This window comes from Pecten maximus, chromosome 10, assembly GCF_902652985.1.
Source record: "Pecten maximus chromosome 10, xPecMax1.1, whole genome shotgun sequence".
Lineage (NCBI taxonomy): Eukaryota > Metazoa > Mollusca > Bivalvia > Pectinida > Pectinidae > Pecten > Pecten maximus.
The window spans coordinates 27000178-27017773 of NC_047024.1; the positions used below are offsets into that span (position 1 = coordinate 27000178).

General features: G+C 34.9%; 1 protein-coding gene across 3 annotated transcripts in view; it reads left to right on the forward strand.

Moving 5' to 3' along the window:
* The window catches only part of LOC117336257 (rho GTPase-activating protein 5-like), a 91668-nt gene that overhangs the window by 13425 nt on the left and 60647 nt on the right, over nt 1-17596 (forward strand). For all 3 annotated transcript variants that reach the window (XM_033896730.1, XM_033896731.1, XM_033896732.1), the window contains exons 2-4: nt 11745-12713; nt 13678-14356; nt 16199-16414. In XM_033896730.1, coding sequence (XP_033752621.1) covers nt 12311-12713; nt 13678-14356; nt 16199-16414 — 1298 coding nt within the window. In that variant the 5' untranslated portion in view covers nt 11745-12310. The remainder of the gene's footprint in view (nt 1-11744; nt 12714-13677; nt 14357-16198; nt 16415-17596) is intronic.

Here is a 17596-nt window from a genome sequence, read left to right on the forward strand (position 1 = left end):
TGATAAATAGAGGTTACACAACGAGTGGTTGTTGGATATGGAATTTATTTCACACGAGTAAGTTATTTTTTAAAAGTTACAAAAGACACAAGCTTTAGCGAGTGTTTTTTGCAACTTTTAAAAAATAACTTAGGAGTGTGAAATAAATTCCATATCTAACAATTTCGAGTCGTGTGACCTGTTTCTACCACAATAATATCGGCTTGAATCAAAGGGAAACGTGGTATAATTTCTCGTATGCAAATAAAGTGTACCGGTGACGTCCGGGACCCGGTGATGTGACGTCATTAGATTATTGATGACGTCAATAACAATTGCAGCTTGGGTCAAAGTTCACCTTGTTAGCCAATCAAAATGTGTACAGAGTTTATACCACGTGTGGTAAAAACAGATTGTTAATCAACAGCTGTAATGATTAACTGATGGTCTGAGAGTTGAATAACACAGGGTATTGTGGTAGAATCACTGATAAACCTGTACCCTTCCATAGAGGGAGGTGTACAACAGAATCAACAGATTATAATGTCAACCAAATATTGGATTCTAGATAAACATAGTATGCCTCTGTAGTCATGGTACAGACAGCAGCATTAACATCATTAACTGATTTGAATAATAAAAGCCAACTATGATTCATCAGGTTGTATTGATGCAATGAAATCTATATATGTTAGTTGTCAAGTTGATGATCTGGTTGTATATGGATCTGCGATGTAAAAGAGCTCTAAGTATTATATTGTTGTATAGGCTTTCATCATCAGTTAATAGGCTGTTAAAACATGGACCTTGGTCCATATGGTCAGTGGTGCCGGTTGGTATCCAGCAGAGTCCTTGTTAAAGCTATTTCTTAAGAAGTACCAGACTGATCTCATCTTTCTGAAATTTCATATGTGGGATCCCCATGATCCATTCAGAACACAAGATGGCTGACAGGTGACCATTTTGAATTTTCACAGTTGAAATTTGTTACTGATATTTTCCAGAAAGTTCATCAGGGATCTTTATCATATTTCATATGCAGGTTCCCCTTGGTCCCTATAGCTTATATAGTTGTACATTACCAATTTTGAGACTGATTGGAAAACAAAATCGCAGTACAGTCAACCATTTTTTTCTTAACTTTGACAGTTGAACTTACCTCTGTATACTAGTAGGTACTGTCAAAGGATGTGGGGGTATAATATGTTATAATTATACTCTTTGCATCATGTTTTAAAAAAATATTCATATTTATGCATACAAATTACACTTTCACATTGACATAATTGTAAGAAAAAATCCATTGTAGGATGGAAACAAGAAACACAACTCAATTTTGACGGCATGTTATGAATTTCAAACTTGCGATGAAGACCATGTGTTAATATAAAGGATTCAAGTATGATATATAATATGTGATCCTATCAGTCTCCTACATAATTATACTGATGACCGTTTAATATTTGTTGCCTGACATTATAATTCCAGTACACTGCTTTTGTTCTGGCCGTGGAGCGCGTGCAATGAGTATGTGTGTATGCGCGTCTGCCCGGTAGTATTGGCAGTGAGTCGACGGTGACACAACATGCTGGGTACACATATTGATTTTTGCCAGCTCTCTTTATACCTATACTCTTTGGTGTCTCCCTGTAAGGTGTCTCACTGTAGTACACCACTGTCTCATCTGTCTTTTCTATTAAGATCTATCTATAGGTGTATTTAAGATGCAGGTACAATATACATGTAGCTATCTGTGATGTACATGTGTACAAATTAAAATTACCATTTTATTATAACACTAGGTCAGTTGGAATAAATAAATAACAAAAAAACACAGGAAAAATAGGATCATGTGTAAGCATATCTAGAAAAAAACAGGTATGTACATACATTAATATACATATTAATACAACACTCATGACCTCATTATATGCTGTATATATGTGTATGCAAGCATATGTTCCTTTTTTCACTTGGGAGTTCACTGGAGCAGATCGGATTCTTGTTCCGCGCTTCCTCTCGCCAGTTAAATCCATTTGGTATTGATTCATATTCACCAGTACTTCATCGTGTAGAAGCCAACAAAACAATATCGACATTGATACAGATCTGTACATGTTTAATTCATTTCAGTGCTTTCTTTGTCAAAATAAAACGTTCACATAGAAAAAAATAGCGAAGACAGTTTATGGTATTTGTTGGACATCTGGTGATTCATTGATAAGCTACAACGTGTGGATGTCAACAAAACATGGAAGTCAACAAAAAGCTGAAATTAATCAATACAAAAAAAAACAATATTCAGTTCATATTGGGAGTTTGACCAAATTAATTTTTAATGTGGATTCTTTAAGCGCATGAAATAAAGGTTTTGGACTTTTTGTTAAAAAAATATTGAGGACAGTATATGAAGAATATATAAAATAATGAGGACAATATGTGAAGAATATATATATATATATATAAAATACGAAAATATGTGAAGAATATATAAAATAATATAGGACAGTATGTGAAGAATATATGAAGAATATATATATAAAAAAAAAATATATATAAAAAATGAAGAAAACGTGAAGAATATATAGAATAATGATCAACAACATGTGAAGAACATGTAGAATAATGAAGAAAATGTGTGAGGAATATGTAAATTAATGAGGATAATATGTGAAGAATAAATAAAATAGTGGGGACAATAAACTGTGAGGAGTATATATCTGTTAAGTTCTGTAATGATTCATATTTGTTTATTTATGTAAATGTATATATATAGAGATTACTAATACATGTACATGTAGTTAAAGGTTGTCAGTGTTTTGTTAATGTGTCAATATCCATATTGATACATCCAGGTGATTCATTGAAACATCAAGTACTTGCAGGATGATGAATGCTGTACCTAGGTTTCGCTATGTAGAGTTTTACTGTAAACTACTATACTAACACAGGTGTATATATTCAAATGATATAATTGAGATCAATGTATTGGGGTGGAAAGGGGATGGATGAGATGGTTTAATCATTTATTTGCACATATACCTTGAGCTATATCAGCTGTAATGATATTGATTGTTAATTCATTGTATACATAGTGAATACGTACGATGGATGTTTATTGTTTCAGATGTGTATTGCATTTACACTCAATGTTATATATAGGATTCTCGGAAATTCCTGGTATTTCATTGATAAAGGTGATGAGTCTGGATGTCACATTCATAAATATAGGTATATACATCGTATTGATACACAGGTACATAATATGCCTATACATTGTCAATTATTAAGGTTATAGTTGTTTATGCCTATACAGTGTCTGTCTGTTAGTGGTTATAGTTGTTTATGCCTATACAGTGTCTGTCTGTTAGTGGTTATAGTTGTTTATACCTATACAGTGTCTGTCTGTTAGTGGTTATAGTTGTTTATACCTATACAGTGTCTGTCTGTTAGTGGTTATAGTGGTTTATACCTATACAGTGTCAGTCTGTTAGTGGTTATAGTTGTTTATACCTATACAGTGTCTGTCTATTAGTGGTTATAGTTGTTTATGCCTATACAGTGTCTGTCTGTTAGTGGTTATAGTTGTTTATACCTATACAGTGTCTGTCTGTTAATGGTTATAGTTGTTTATACCTATACAGTGTCTGTCTGTTAATGGTTATAGTTGTTTATGCCTATACAGTGTCTGTCTGTTAGTGGTTATAGTTGTTTATACCTATACAGTGTGTCTGTTAGTGGTTATAGTTGTTTATACCTATACAGTGTCTGTCTGTTAGTGGTTATAGTTGTTTATACCTATACAGTGTCTGTCTGTTAGTGGTTATAGTTGTGTATACCTATACAGTGTCTGTCTGTTAGTGGTTATAGTTGTTTATACCTATACAGTGTCTGTCTGTTAGTGGTTATAGTTGTTTATACCTATACAGTGTCTGTCTGTTAATGGTTATAGTTGTTTATACCTATACAGTGTCTGTCTGTTAGTGGTTATAGTTGTTTATACATATACAGTGTCTGTCTGTTAGTAGTTATAGTTGTTTATACCTATACAGTGTCTGTCTGTTAGTGGTTATAGTTGTTTATACCTATACAGTGTCTGTCTGTTAGTGGTTATAGTTGTTTATACCTATACAGTGTCTGTCTGTTAGTGGTTATAGTTGTTTATACCTATACAGTGTCAGTCTGTTAGTAGTTATAGTTGTTTATACCTATACAGTGTCTGTCTGTTAGTGGTTATAGTTGTTTATGCCTATACAGTGTCTGTCTGTTAGTGGTTATAGTTGTTTATACCTATACAGTGTCTGTCTGTTAGTGGTTATAGTTGTTTATACCTATACAGTGTCTGTCTGTTAGTGGTTATAGTTGTTTATACCTATACAGTGTCTGTCTGTTAGTGGTTATAGTTGTGTATACCTATACAGTGTCTGTCTGTTAGTGGTTATAGTTGTGTATACCTATACAGTGTCTGTCTGTTAGTGGTTATAGTTGTTTATACCTATACAGTGTCAGTCTGTTAGTGGTTATAGTTGTTTATACCTATACAGTGTCAGTCTATTAGTGGTTATAGTTGTTTATGCTTGTACAGTGTCTGTCTGTTAGTGGTTATAGTTGTTTATACCTATACAGTGTCTGTCTGTTAGTGGTTATAGTTGTTTATACCTATACAGTGTCTGTCTGTTAGTGGTTATAGTTGTTTATACCTATACAGTGTCTGTCTGTTAGTGGTTATAGTTGTTTATGCCTATACAGTGTCTGTCTGTTAGTGGTTATAGTTGTTTATGCCTATACAGTGTCTGTCTGTTATTGGTTATAGTTGTTTATACCTATACAGTGTCTGTCTGTTAGTGGTTATAGTTGTGTATACCTATACAGTGTCTGTCTGTTAGTGGTTATAGTTGTGTATACCTATACAGTGTCTGTCTGTTAGTGGTTATAGTTGTTTATGCCTATACAGTGTCTGTCTGTTAGTGGTTATAGTTGTGTATACCTATACAGTGTCTGTCTGTTAGTGGTTATAGTTGTTTATGCCTATACAGTGTCTGTCTGTTAGTGGTTATAGTTGTTTATACCTATACAGTGTCTGTCTGTTAGTGGTTATAGTTGTGTATACCTATACAGTGTCTGTCTGTTAGTGGTTATAGTTGTTTATGCCTATACAGTGTCTGTCTGTTAGTGGTTATAGTTGTTTATACCTATACAGTGTCAGTCTGTTAATGGTTATAGTTGTTTATACCTATACAGTATCTGTTTGTTAGTGGTTATAGTTGTGTATACCTATACAGTGTCAGTCTGTTAATGGTTATAGTTGTTTATACCTATACAGTATCTGTTTGTTAGTGGTTATAGTTGTGTATACCTATACAGTGTCTGTCTGTTAGTAGTTATAGTTGTTTATACCTATACAGTGTCAGTCTTTTAGTGGTTATAGTTGTTTATACCTATACAGTGTCAGTCTTTTAGTGGTTATAGTTGTTTATACCTATACAGTGTCTGTCTGTTAGTGGTTATAGTTGTTTATACCTATACAGTGTCTGTCTGTTAGTGGTTATAGTTGTTTATACCTATACAGTGTCAGTCTTTTAGTGGTTATAGTTGTTTATACCTATACAGTGTCAGTCTTTTAGTGGTTATAGTTGTTTATACCTATACAGTGTCTGTCTGTTAGTGGTTATAGTTGTTTATACCTATACAGTGTCTGTCTGTTAGTGGTTATAGTTGTTTATACATATACAGTGTCAGTCTGTTAGTAGTTATAGTTGTTTATACCTATACAGTGTCAGTCTGTTAGTGGTTATAGTTGTTTATACCTATACAGTGTCAGTCTGTTAGTAGTTATAGTTGTTTATACCTATACAGTGTCTGTCTGTTAGTGGTTATAGTTATTTATACCTATACAGTGTCTGTCTGTTAGTGGTTATAGTTGTTTATACCTATACAGTGTCTGTCTGTTAGTGGTTATAGCTGTTTATACCTATACAGTGTCTGTCTGTTAATGGTTATAGTTGTTTATACCTATACAGTGTCTGTCTGTTAGTGGTTATAGTTGTTTATACCTATACAGTGTCAGTCTGTTTGTAGTTATAGTTGTTTATACCTATACAGTGTCTGTCTGTTAGTGGTTATAGTTGTTTATACCTATACAGTGTCTGCCTGTTAGTGGTTATAGTTGTGTATACCTATACAGTGTCTGTCTGTTAGTGGTTATAGTTGTTTATACCTATACAGTGTCTGCCTGTTAGTGGTTATAGTTGTTTATACCTATACAGTGTCTGTCTGTTAGTGGTTATAGTTGTTTATACCTATACAGTACTAGTGTCTGTCTGTTAATGGTTATAGTTGTGTATACCTATACAGTGTCTGTCTGTTAGTGGTTATAGTTGTTTATACCTATACAGTGTCAGTCTGTTAATGGTTATAGTTGTTTATACCTATACAGTGTCTGTCTGTTAATGGTTATAGTTGTGTATACCTATACAGTGTCTGTCTGTTAGTGGTTATAGTTGTTTATACCTATACAGTGTCAGTCTGTTAGTGGTTATAGTTGTTTATGCCTATACAGTGTCAGTCTGTTAGTGATTAGTTGTGTGGACCTATACAGTATGTGTCAGTCTGTTAATTTCAGTGACTTACAGCTATAAACAGATACAAGATTTGTTGTTCATTGATAGATGCTATTTTCATGGTGTGTATATTTAAGAGGCTTTTTAGTTCATTATCACATACACTATATATCTACATATATGCAGTACTGAGTTGTAGGTAAATATCAGTCATTTGATATATAAGGCTTGGCTTTTCATTCACGCACACATGTATTGTATAACTCTAGTGATTTGGTAACAAAAATGCATATGCCGTATTTAACCGCAAATAAACACTCCCCAAACATCACATCTAAAATACACATTATTAAGTATAAAATGTTTGTAATTATTGATTGCTTTTAAATTGTCGCACCATGTCATCTGATCATGACATGTATAAAAGGTAGACAACTAATGATTTCGGGTAATTGATATCATCGCCGCCTTTAATTACACAGATGCATGTTTAAGTCCAACCATACCGTCCAAATATTTTAATTATCCATGATTTACTGTATATCCAAGCATTATTTCCAAACAAGGCTTAAGCTTTAGTTTCCTTCATCAGAAGTATACCTAGTATATTGGCTACCTGGGGTGTCACTTCCAGCAAAACATAAATCACATCACATCAACTTTACCACTCACTCAAGCATGTGTAAGTCAGTACTGGTTAAGTTACACTAAAAGGACTGTCGATATTACAGCTGTCTCTTCCTGTGTGTGGTAGTTCATATACACAAATTGTCACCATTTTGACAGAAACCACTCATCCATCCTCTTCCATATTTATTTTAGTCATATGTACATGTCCGTACCTTTCATGTCTGAATGTCCTCTTAGAATTATACATCCTTCCTTATTTTTACTATCTGTTTGAAATTGTTTTTAATTCAGTGTAACCCTCATACACAATATACCCTCATACAAAATCACTCCTGTTAAGCTATTGTCCAGATTGTTTTCTGCTTTTTCTTTTGTCTCTAAAACTTGCCGATGTCTCCTTCACTTTGTCTTCAAAATACTTAAAGCAGCTTTCTGTCTACCGTGTTTGAATTCCAACTCTCTTAAAAATGAATGGAAGAGAAATGAACAAAGTACGGTAAACCTCCGGTTAGTTCGAACAAAATTAAATAAATATTGACGAACCTGTTCGAATTATTCGAAATTATGTGAGTTCGAACTATTCGAGTCAATATCAGCAAAAACCATTAAAATCATTAGACACAAACACATTCATCGTAAATCTGATACGTAACAACGGCAGCCTGAACAATAGCACAGTTATAAGTAAGAAAAATGATAGTATTTTATTTAATTCAATGTTAATTGATCGTTAAACGTTCTTCATTTGGCGGTAATTATGATGGTTAGTGCGCGAAGCCGCTCGGTTAATGTGTATCTACAGTAGGACCCAAAACAGTACAGTAGACGTTTCAATTGTGACACAAAAGTTAAACATTTGTACAGTATAACCTTTGCATGGTTATATTTTTTATCTGAATCGGAAACTATCACTATATTATTGTAATAAATGGTCTCTTTTATACATCAAAAGCAGTCTACATAACCTGTTGCGTTTACGAAAGCATTACTGTAAAAATAGGCGATATATGTTGGTAAAATTAGGTCAGAACTTCCTTGAACATGTCTGCTTTTAAATATGCCCAGTCGTATTATCTACCAAACATAGTTGATACCTGCAAAATTATCCATTACTAATTGGGACACCTGTGGATTGTTTTGACTAGATATGAATGCTTTTCACGTCACTCAGCACGATCGAGCAGCCGATCCTTTCAACTTTACCGCAAGCGACACCTCGTGTGGCCTGCTTACCTAGCGTGAGGTCGCAGGTTTTCAGGTAATACCTTGATTGGCAATACGTAAGAGATGTCCAGTCACAATTAAATAATCATAATGCTAAGTTAACACTAGTTATATGTGAAAATACACGGACGATTTCTTAGTTTGCCATACAGCGCGAATACAAATATTGCATGTTATTTATACATTGTCGGGGCCTAAATTTGCAATCAGCTGTCTCTTGCGTGGTGTATTTTGCAATGTAAAAAAAACTGAAGTAACGCTAAAATATGTGGCATATATTAATCACAGACGCATTCTAATGATCATGCATACAATCTGATAACCTAAACGTGCTTGATGATCAAATTTAAATCTTGGCATTTTTTCTGGGCCGTTCATCGGGGCTGAGTCGTCGCGAGCTTTCAATGGAGTTTGCCGAAAAAAAATCTTACTTTACGTTCTTCATTTGACAAGTTCGAACTATCCGAAATAGTGTCAGTTATAAACAGCCAGAGTCCGAACTATTACTAGCTAAAAAAATATTGTTTTTCTAGAAAAAAATGTGTGTTCGAACTATCCGTGTGTTCGAATTAATCGGAGGTTTACCGTATATGGGTATATGCCAATATTGGGTTAAGTTTCACCAACTTCAGGAAGTTGATCTAATCCTTCAATGCTGGACTCTGGTTAATCGTTTGTTGTATATAATCATTGATATTTGTTGTATATACAGTCAAACCTCGTTAACTTGATCGGAATCGTGAAAAAACTTCGAGTTATCTGAGTCTTCGAGTTAACCGAGTTTCAAGGTAGACGTATTGGTATATGTATCTTTAAAATAATCCTTAACAGAAACACGACTATTTGATTTCAAATGATAATCATATAACAAAATCGTATTTATTATTTATACTAAAAACAATACTTCTAATAAATAAATGATATTTCATGCAATACTGTCGTATCGTTTTGAAATCAAGTAAGCATGTATACCTGTGAATGGGAGTTGTGTCCGACATGTCATTTCTAAGTGAGTGAAAGACGAGAAGATTATCACACACATTTTCAGCACTTTAATATCTAATTAAATAATTTCTATCGTGGTGCATAAATGATATTATTGTAAAATATCATAAAAAAAAGTATACGAAATCTGCCGCAAATAATACATACAGAAATGTATCGGGACAGGTTGACAAGTGGAGTAGCAGCCGGAAATACAGAGTGCGCAAGTAGACATTGATCTTTTACAACAATCATGGAGTTGAATCACATAAATATGATCCAACAGTTTTAAAACCATACACTTATCATATTTCGATCAGAAACAAAGTCCTGGAAATAATCCACGCGTTACCCGGCCATGGTTGTGATTTCAGGTGTGTCGGATAATTTCCGGCTGATCGCACATGGTGACCCAGATAATTTGACAGTGTAGCGAGCTTGGGTACTTTAATCATCAAAGGGCTTATGAAATTCGTGCTGTTTGTCAACATCAATACTGTTGGATCTTAATAAAGAGGAGTTTTTCAGTAACAATAGTCAGGTATGTTTAATGTAATTTAATAACAAACCGAAACAAAAATGGGGTATTTCCCGTACCTGAAATAGTAAAAATTAACCGAGACGTACTATGAGTACTATGTTGACATATTTTGTTTAAAAATGAAAATAATGTTTTCAACTTTGGGATAACCAGTACATTTTACATAGGTTTGATAATATCAGGACCAACATTTTTGGGATAACCCAAGTTTTTCGAATTATCCGAGTTCGAATTATCCGAGTTTTTATCACTAAGAAAAAGAAGGATTTTGGCCGGGACCGGGGTTATACTTCGAGTTAAACGGGGTCTTCGAGTCATCCGAGTTCGAGTTAACGAAAGTTAACGAAGTTTGACTGTACATATATTGTTTTAGAAGAAGAATAAGGTTATTATGAATAGGATCATTGATATTTGTCAGATTTGTATATGTTTAGAAGAGAAATTAGGTTACTAAGTTGGCTTTAAGTTCAATATTGATAATAAAGAATTATGTTTTGCCAATATAGGTTAAAAAAAATCCCAACTCATAAGATGTTCATAGAGTACATTTATAGTATATAATCTAGTATACGTATATAACTTCAGAGTTACACAACAGTAGTTAAAGGTATTTAACAATACCATCTTTATCTAATCTATACATTTTCAAGTTTCTTTATTTTCTTATTGTGACTTACCAAAAAATAAAAAATAAAAAACGTGTTACTTTTCAAAATAAAAAAAAACTTGGTTTTTCAATCCTTCATAATGTTCATCCCTGGATGTGCTCCGGAAATACACTCTTTGCTGAACAAGGAAGCAATTTTAAGTGAGCACTTGACTTAGCCGATACAATGTGATAAATCGTATTGTAACGGTCCTATATGCCATTGAGGTCCTCCCACACGGCATTCCACTTCCACAAATTTGTGATATACACAACACATTTCTGATGGTCCTACTGTTTTATACTAAATACCAGTGTCCCACACATTTATTCTGGGCTGGACACATATACCGTAGTCCCAATGCAGTATGTGTGTAGCTACAGTACCTACACATGAATTTGAACACTAGATACTTTATACACAGGAGAAAATTGTTCACTTGTAGGAGAAATTGTAATATTTAGTAAGATGTGTACATTTGTGTAATATTTTAAAGAGAACTACCGACTCGATGTCCAGAACCAGTTAGGGGGTAAATGTTTTTCACCGGGAAGTTATACATGCATGATAATAGGTAAATATTGTACATTGATTGGTCTCTTCACCAGTATGATATTTTCAGTGAGGAAATATTAACATTTTCAACTGAAAAATATGTCCACTGGTATATCTATATATATTTTATTTAATTTTTTGCTGTGCGAAAATTCATTTTGCAAAGAAAAATCTTCCCATATAGAAAGCATGTCCATGGCCACCAGTTATAAGTGTAGTATATTTCACAGAGAAAATTAAACATGGCCACCATTTCAGTGTAGTATATATTTCACAGAGAAAACATGACCAGCAGTTCATTGTAACATTTAAAACGGAGAAAACATGACCACCACTTCAGTGTAATATATTTCACAGAGAAAACATTACCTTCATTTCAGTGTAATATATTTCACAGAGAAAACATGACCACCACTTCAGTGTATTATTTAAAACGGAGAAAACATGGCCACCAGTTCTGTGTAATATATTTCACAGAGAAAGCATGTCTTCCAGTCGAACAATTATCATACAAATATATGTAGAAAATGCATCCACAATTTTAAACACGGAAAACATTCTTCCTCTAGAAATGTAATTTATAAGGTACTAGTGTTAAAAATATTGTTTTACTTGTCATTTCAGATTTGAAAATGGAATTGTCAGTGAATGCTAAAGAAAAGCTTGAATATTGAGGAGGTGTTGTTCAGGAAGGAGCTGGGGATAAAGTGTGTCACTACCACTCATGTGACTTAGTCCAGTTGGTGGATCCGAAACATCTCGGCAGTATGGAAAATCTGACCAACACATGAGATGAAGGGAGAAGTCGACAAAGCTGTCTGGCTGTCGTAACAGCATTATTAAACTAGTAATTCGAAACACTATTTAATGGTAAACTTGATTGGTCAATTTGGCTGTATTTATTACACAGAAAGCGTAACTACCTAATGTGTCACGATGGGGTGATCTGTGTTTGGTGGTGCTGGGATAGAGTGCACCCAATGACCTTCTTGGAGGCTATGGGACCCAGCCAGGACATGGTGGGTATCCCATACAATTGTGATATTTGATGCCCCAGTGCACTGACTCCAAACTTTGATCTGTATGAAGTGATCAAAGATTTCAAAATGTCTATTTGTAATTAAATGTGTAAAGTATTTCATAAGACTTGACAGCAGTGTGTATTGTGCTTTGACCAAGCACATCTCAAAATGGCCAAGAAAGGTGAGGATCGAACTTTCAACATCAGTGTGATTGGACTGTCAGGCACAGAGAGAGACAAAGGACCTGTTGGAGTGGGAAAGTCATGCCTTTGTAATCGGTTCATCTCTTATGTAGCCGACAAATACTTCTCTGACCACATCTCTGTACTGAGCCAAAGTGACTTCGCTGGACGTGTCATTAACAATGACCACTTCCTGTACTGGGGGGAAGTCACCAAGACTGACGATGGCAACAACTTCGTCTTCAACGTCATAGAACAGAGTGAATTCATTGATGATGTGTCATTCCAGCCATTCAAGACCGGTCGAACTGATCCCTATTACAAGCGCTGTGTGGCTACTAAGGTTCAGTCTGCGGAGAAGCTGATGTATATATGTAAAGACCAGCTAGGTATGCCAGTTATGTAAAAGGACAGTAGAATTGTAGCACTTGAGAGCATTGTTAATGCAAATCCTTATTTCATGAAAATTGTTTTGACAAATTCAAAATTTTGAAACTTAATTCAGAAGTTTTCAATTAACTACTGGATATATTTTGGTATTTTTGGAGTTTTGTTTTAAATGGTAGATGACCTTGTTAAAATGTTAACTGATTATGAATTGAAGTTGTGCAGCACCCTAGGCCTATAGCCAAGTTAAACATTCACAGGGAGAATATAGGGTTGTCTCACTTGCCCTAGTATTTGGAATCGGAAATGGCTTTAATTTGAAAATGAATTATTTTCACAATGGTGAAAATGATCACATTATGCAGGTAACATTTTGTGTACTTTTTATGTGCATATATTAAATAAGGACCCTGTAAGAAATATTTTAACAAATCAGTTCTAAAAAAAAAATTAAAAAAATAATAGTACTAGTATTCTATAGCTCCTGTAAGGAAAAAAGGGTCATGATCAGTGAAAGCCTAAGTATGACTTTACAATAAAAATTTAGAGTGAATTGCTACCTTTGTCAGATGGTGTACATACATATAACCATTAACAAAACTGTTCATTTCTCTCTAGATATCTTAATTGTATTTGTATCTGTTGAATGAAGCATTGGCAATACCAGTATAAAATAGGGCAGAACTGGAGTGGACAGACTTTCAGGCACTGCTTCAAATGTGACTAGGATTATAATTAGAATTAGCTGCAGAATGAAATGAGCATTCATTGCTTTTAAAATCAATAACTAACTTCTTTGAGAAACACCTGTTGATTTTCTATTTGTAATAACAGCTGTCCGGCATGTGCTGATGATGTAATAGTCAAGTGCCTTAGGTATCGCTGTGAAATTCAAATTCTGATTGTCCTTGACCATATGTGCAGATGTACATGATTTCATTTATTATATGGTTTTATTTTTGACAGGCATGGAAACGGACAGTGCTTATGAGCAGAAACTGATGCCAGAGGGTAAACTTAATATTGATGGCTATATATGTTGTTTTGATGTTAGTCAAAATCAACAACGGACTCTGGAACAACAAGTGGAGTTTGTTACATTGTTATTAAATGGTGCAATAAAGACAAAGAAACCTGTTGTGGTGGTAACGACAAAAACAGACGAGGCTAATGATCGTTATGTGAAGGAAGTGGAACGGCTTTTGTCGAAGCGCGAGTACAAGAATAATATTCCACTTGTGGGGACGTCGGCGCACGAAAACGTCAATGTAGAGCAGGCATTTTTGACACTCGCTCATATGATTGACAAAACTAAAACACGACCAAAAATTGTTCAATTCTCCGAAGCTGTTCGACAGCGGAAGGAATTACTAGATGTGGCAACAGAAGCTTACCGTAGTCTGCTGCGCATCAACATTATCGACCCGAAGGCGGTGTGGGCACCCTCGCGCAAAAAGTTGGAAAAGGAGTCCGACTTTTTACACTATATTGAGCATTTTGGAACGGACTCTGCTCGCAAACTGTTCCGACTACACATCAAGCACCTGTGTGATGAACAAATACGCAGGCGGGAAAGTCACTATCTTCAACAGTTACCGGATGTCCTCCAGCACTTCCTCCCAGACCTCAACACCATCACAGAAAGGTCAGAGTTCACTAGGGTTCAGGGACATCAGTTCATAGTCCATGGCTCATAGAGGATGTCAAGGGATGTGGGTTAGAGGGCAGATAGTCAAAGCTTCGGGACCACAGTGCTGTAGCTAGCAAATGTTCTGAAGAATGGGGTTGGGATATGATCAAGGGTTTGAGTTGGAGAAAAGATAGTGTCTAGATCAAGGGTATCTTTATTTTACTGGTATCTTTTGTGAGGTAACAATACATCAGTTAAGAAAGGGATATTTGATGTTAAATGAATGTTTCTGGGCTAGTTATTAATCTTAAACTTGTAATGATCATGAACCATTTATAAGGAAGCATAAATATTAGTCCTAAAATACTTGAAATTATAACATCCACTTTAATTGCAAACCCAGTATAATTTGGAGAAAAAACATCCTCAAGTGTAAAGTAGAAAAGACATTAGTATTTGGTAAAAGATTTTCTAATGTACAGTGGACCCGCGATAATCCGGACGCCGATAGTCCGGAAAACTCGCAGTCCGGACGGAAATGCACGGGAACGGATTTCCGTAACGTTATTTGTACTCACCAGTCCGGAAATTCGGATTCCGATTCCGGAAGCCCATTTTGGGAACGGAACGTACTTTTCATTAGTAAATTTCCCTCAATAATCCGGACGATTTTTTCACCACGAGGAGAAAAAAAATGTCGGGGCAAGTCACCCGTGTCGACAGCTGTACAGACTATCGCTTGACACTGTGCGTAGTCATAGCGACCGCTGCCAGGTCATAGCCCTGGGTGTTTACCTGTGTTACAATGTGTAGCTTTTGTTTTTATAAAGGTACCTTGCTTTTTCTCTGCGACCTAAATGTTACAGAATTTATGCACAAACATACAGTACGTGATACGATAATTAATCAATCTCAAATACATGTAATAAATTTATGATTGGTAATTAACATCATTAACACTTGTATTGGGTAAACACGGATATCGGCTTTGTAACACCGTTACGTGAAACGACGACTCATTGAAAGATGCATGTTATTAATTACATACACATTTACGTATTAAGCAGTGATCACAAGAACTGGGTTGATTACACACAAATTAGTCAATAGTCGTCTGATACTTAACTAAGCGTCACATTGTTAAGTGAATACGGGTTTAATAATTATCGGACATCTTGGGTAGTTCTCGCTGGTGTCGCTTACTTTTAAATAGATAGCTTGCCAATTGGGGTTTCTGGTACGTAAAAATCATAAAAAAAAAACATGGACTGACGGAAAGTTGTAAAATCCGGGTATTTTATTTAAGGTATTTAACGTTTGTAATTTCTACTTGTTTGTGAACCTCCGGGACGTGACACATGTGTGTTGTTTGTAGGTCACATATGCCCGCTATAAATAAAACAACTTTCACTTTACATGTTCTTTTAAAAACATAGTTTATTTTTTACTTTCTACAAAACAAAACAAGAATCATATCAGAAACATAAGTATATTTATTGTTAAAAAATCTGACAATTAGACGTGTTTATGAAACGTCCCGGATTGTATATAATCAAGGGAGATAACTCTTACACGACAATTTTTTGACCTGGTACACGAAATTCGGCAGTCCGGAAAACTCGTAATCCGGACGGTTTGGACTGGGAACGAAGGTGTTCGGATTATCGAGGGTCCACTGTATAGCATTATGAAATACCACTGACATTAAATTTTGATATCATCATCATGATGTATATTGTTTGATGTTACCTGATATGAAGGATTGAAAATTATAAAAAATAAATGAATAAGTTGAAATCAGGCATACAATGTATATCTAATAACTTCTATATACATATATACACATATATATAACAGCTGGACAACGTGCCAACGGTTGATCCGACAACACCCAGACTTCGATGAGTATTTTGTGGAGGTGTGTTACGAAAACGACAGCTGGAAAACGACTCCTCATTTTGTTGATAACTACCAGGAGACCCGCATCCCATTTGATCTCCTATCCTCCTGTGATGCAGAGACATGCTTTCGTAACCATTTCAACGCCCTGCAAGCACAACACAGGAAACTTCAGTAGGTATCACAAGTGTGGCAATGTGTCTTGGTAAAGAGTAGGTATGGGTATCGCAAAACAATTTGTTTCGCGATATATTGTTATATAGGATCATCGTACCATGATACTTATCATGATACGTATCACAATATTTAGCCAGAAGCAAAGCAATCATGAAGGAAACGAATGTAATCATGGCTTAACAAACCTGTACTATCACTGGCTCCTATGATACCCACTATTTTGAAAACGGTGAACCAGACGCTTGATGCGCCTGAGGTCAGGAATGCATAAATTTTTTATGTATTTATTGTCTTGAAAACAATAAATATGAAAGTGAATTTTTTTATTATTTCATATTTACACTCGGAAAACAAAACTCGAAAGCAGTTGATCAAATATTTGCAAAATTTCTATTATAAAAATGAGACGAAATTCATGATCAAATATTTTCAAAATTTGTATTTACGAAAACATATGAAGATTCCTGAATGGCCCCGAGTGTACCAATATGCCAAAATTGTGCTGCAGTATGTATCTTTTTCATAGAATCTTGATTTACCGGTATACTGATAAAACCGCTCACCACTAAAAAAGAGCAGGTTTCTTTTCTTTATAAGACAGAGAATTAAGTCATCATATATATACTCTCCCTTAAAATAGATTTCTTTTTATGCTCTAACCAGAAAATGTGCCTCCAACCATTTTCTGCCTGGGCATGCACATGAAGTGACTTTGTGCATAGAATCCATCTGGCTGCCAAAAATTTGCTTATCAAGTTTTGCAGAGTTCATCCTGCACTAACTGATAGTGATAAAGATGCTGATGTCTGTATGAAGGTCTTTTAAGGCCCAACAATAATGCTGTGCAGTCCAATTGGAAAATTATCATAGAGTTCTAATTTTCTTAAATTTTGACATTTTTTTACTTTGGACTAAATTTTGATCAATTTTGCATCAAGATTTGACGATGATATAATTTCCATGCTTAATAAATAATCAGATTTGATATTTACCTTAGCTTCTTTAAGTAGCGATATTCCTGTATGTTTTTAGAACTGTCAGTTCATATTTGCCCATTAAGCTTGATATAAGTCGATATAACCTAATTATGGGTCGTGTGTCATAGTAGTAGCATGCTCGTCTTTTACCTAGGTGGCAGGGGTTTGATTCCCTTGACAGACACGAACAATTATAGGGTCA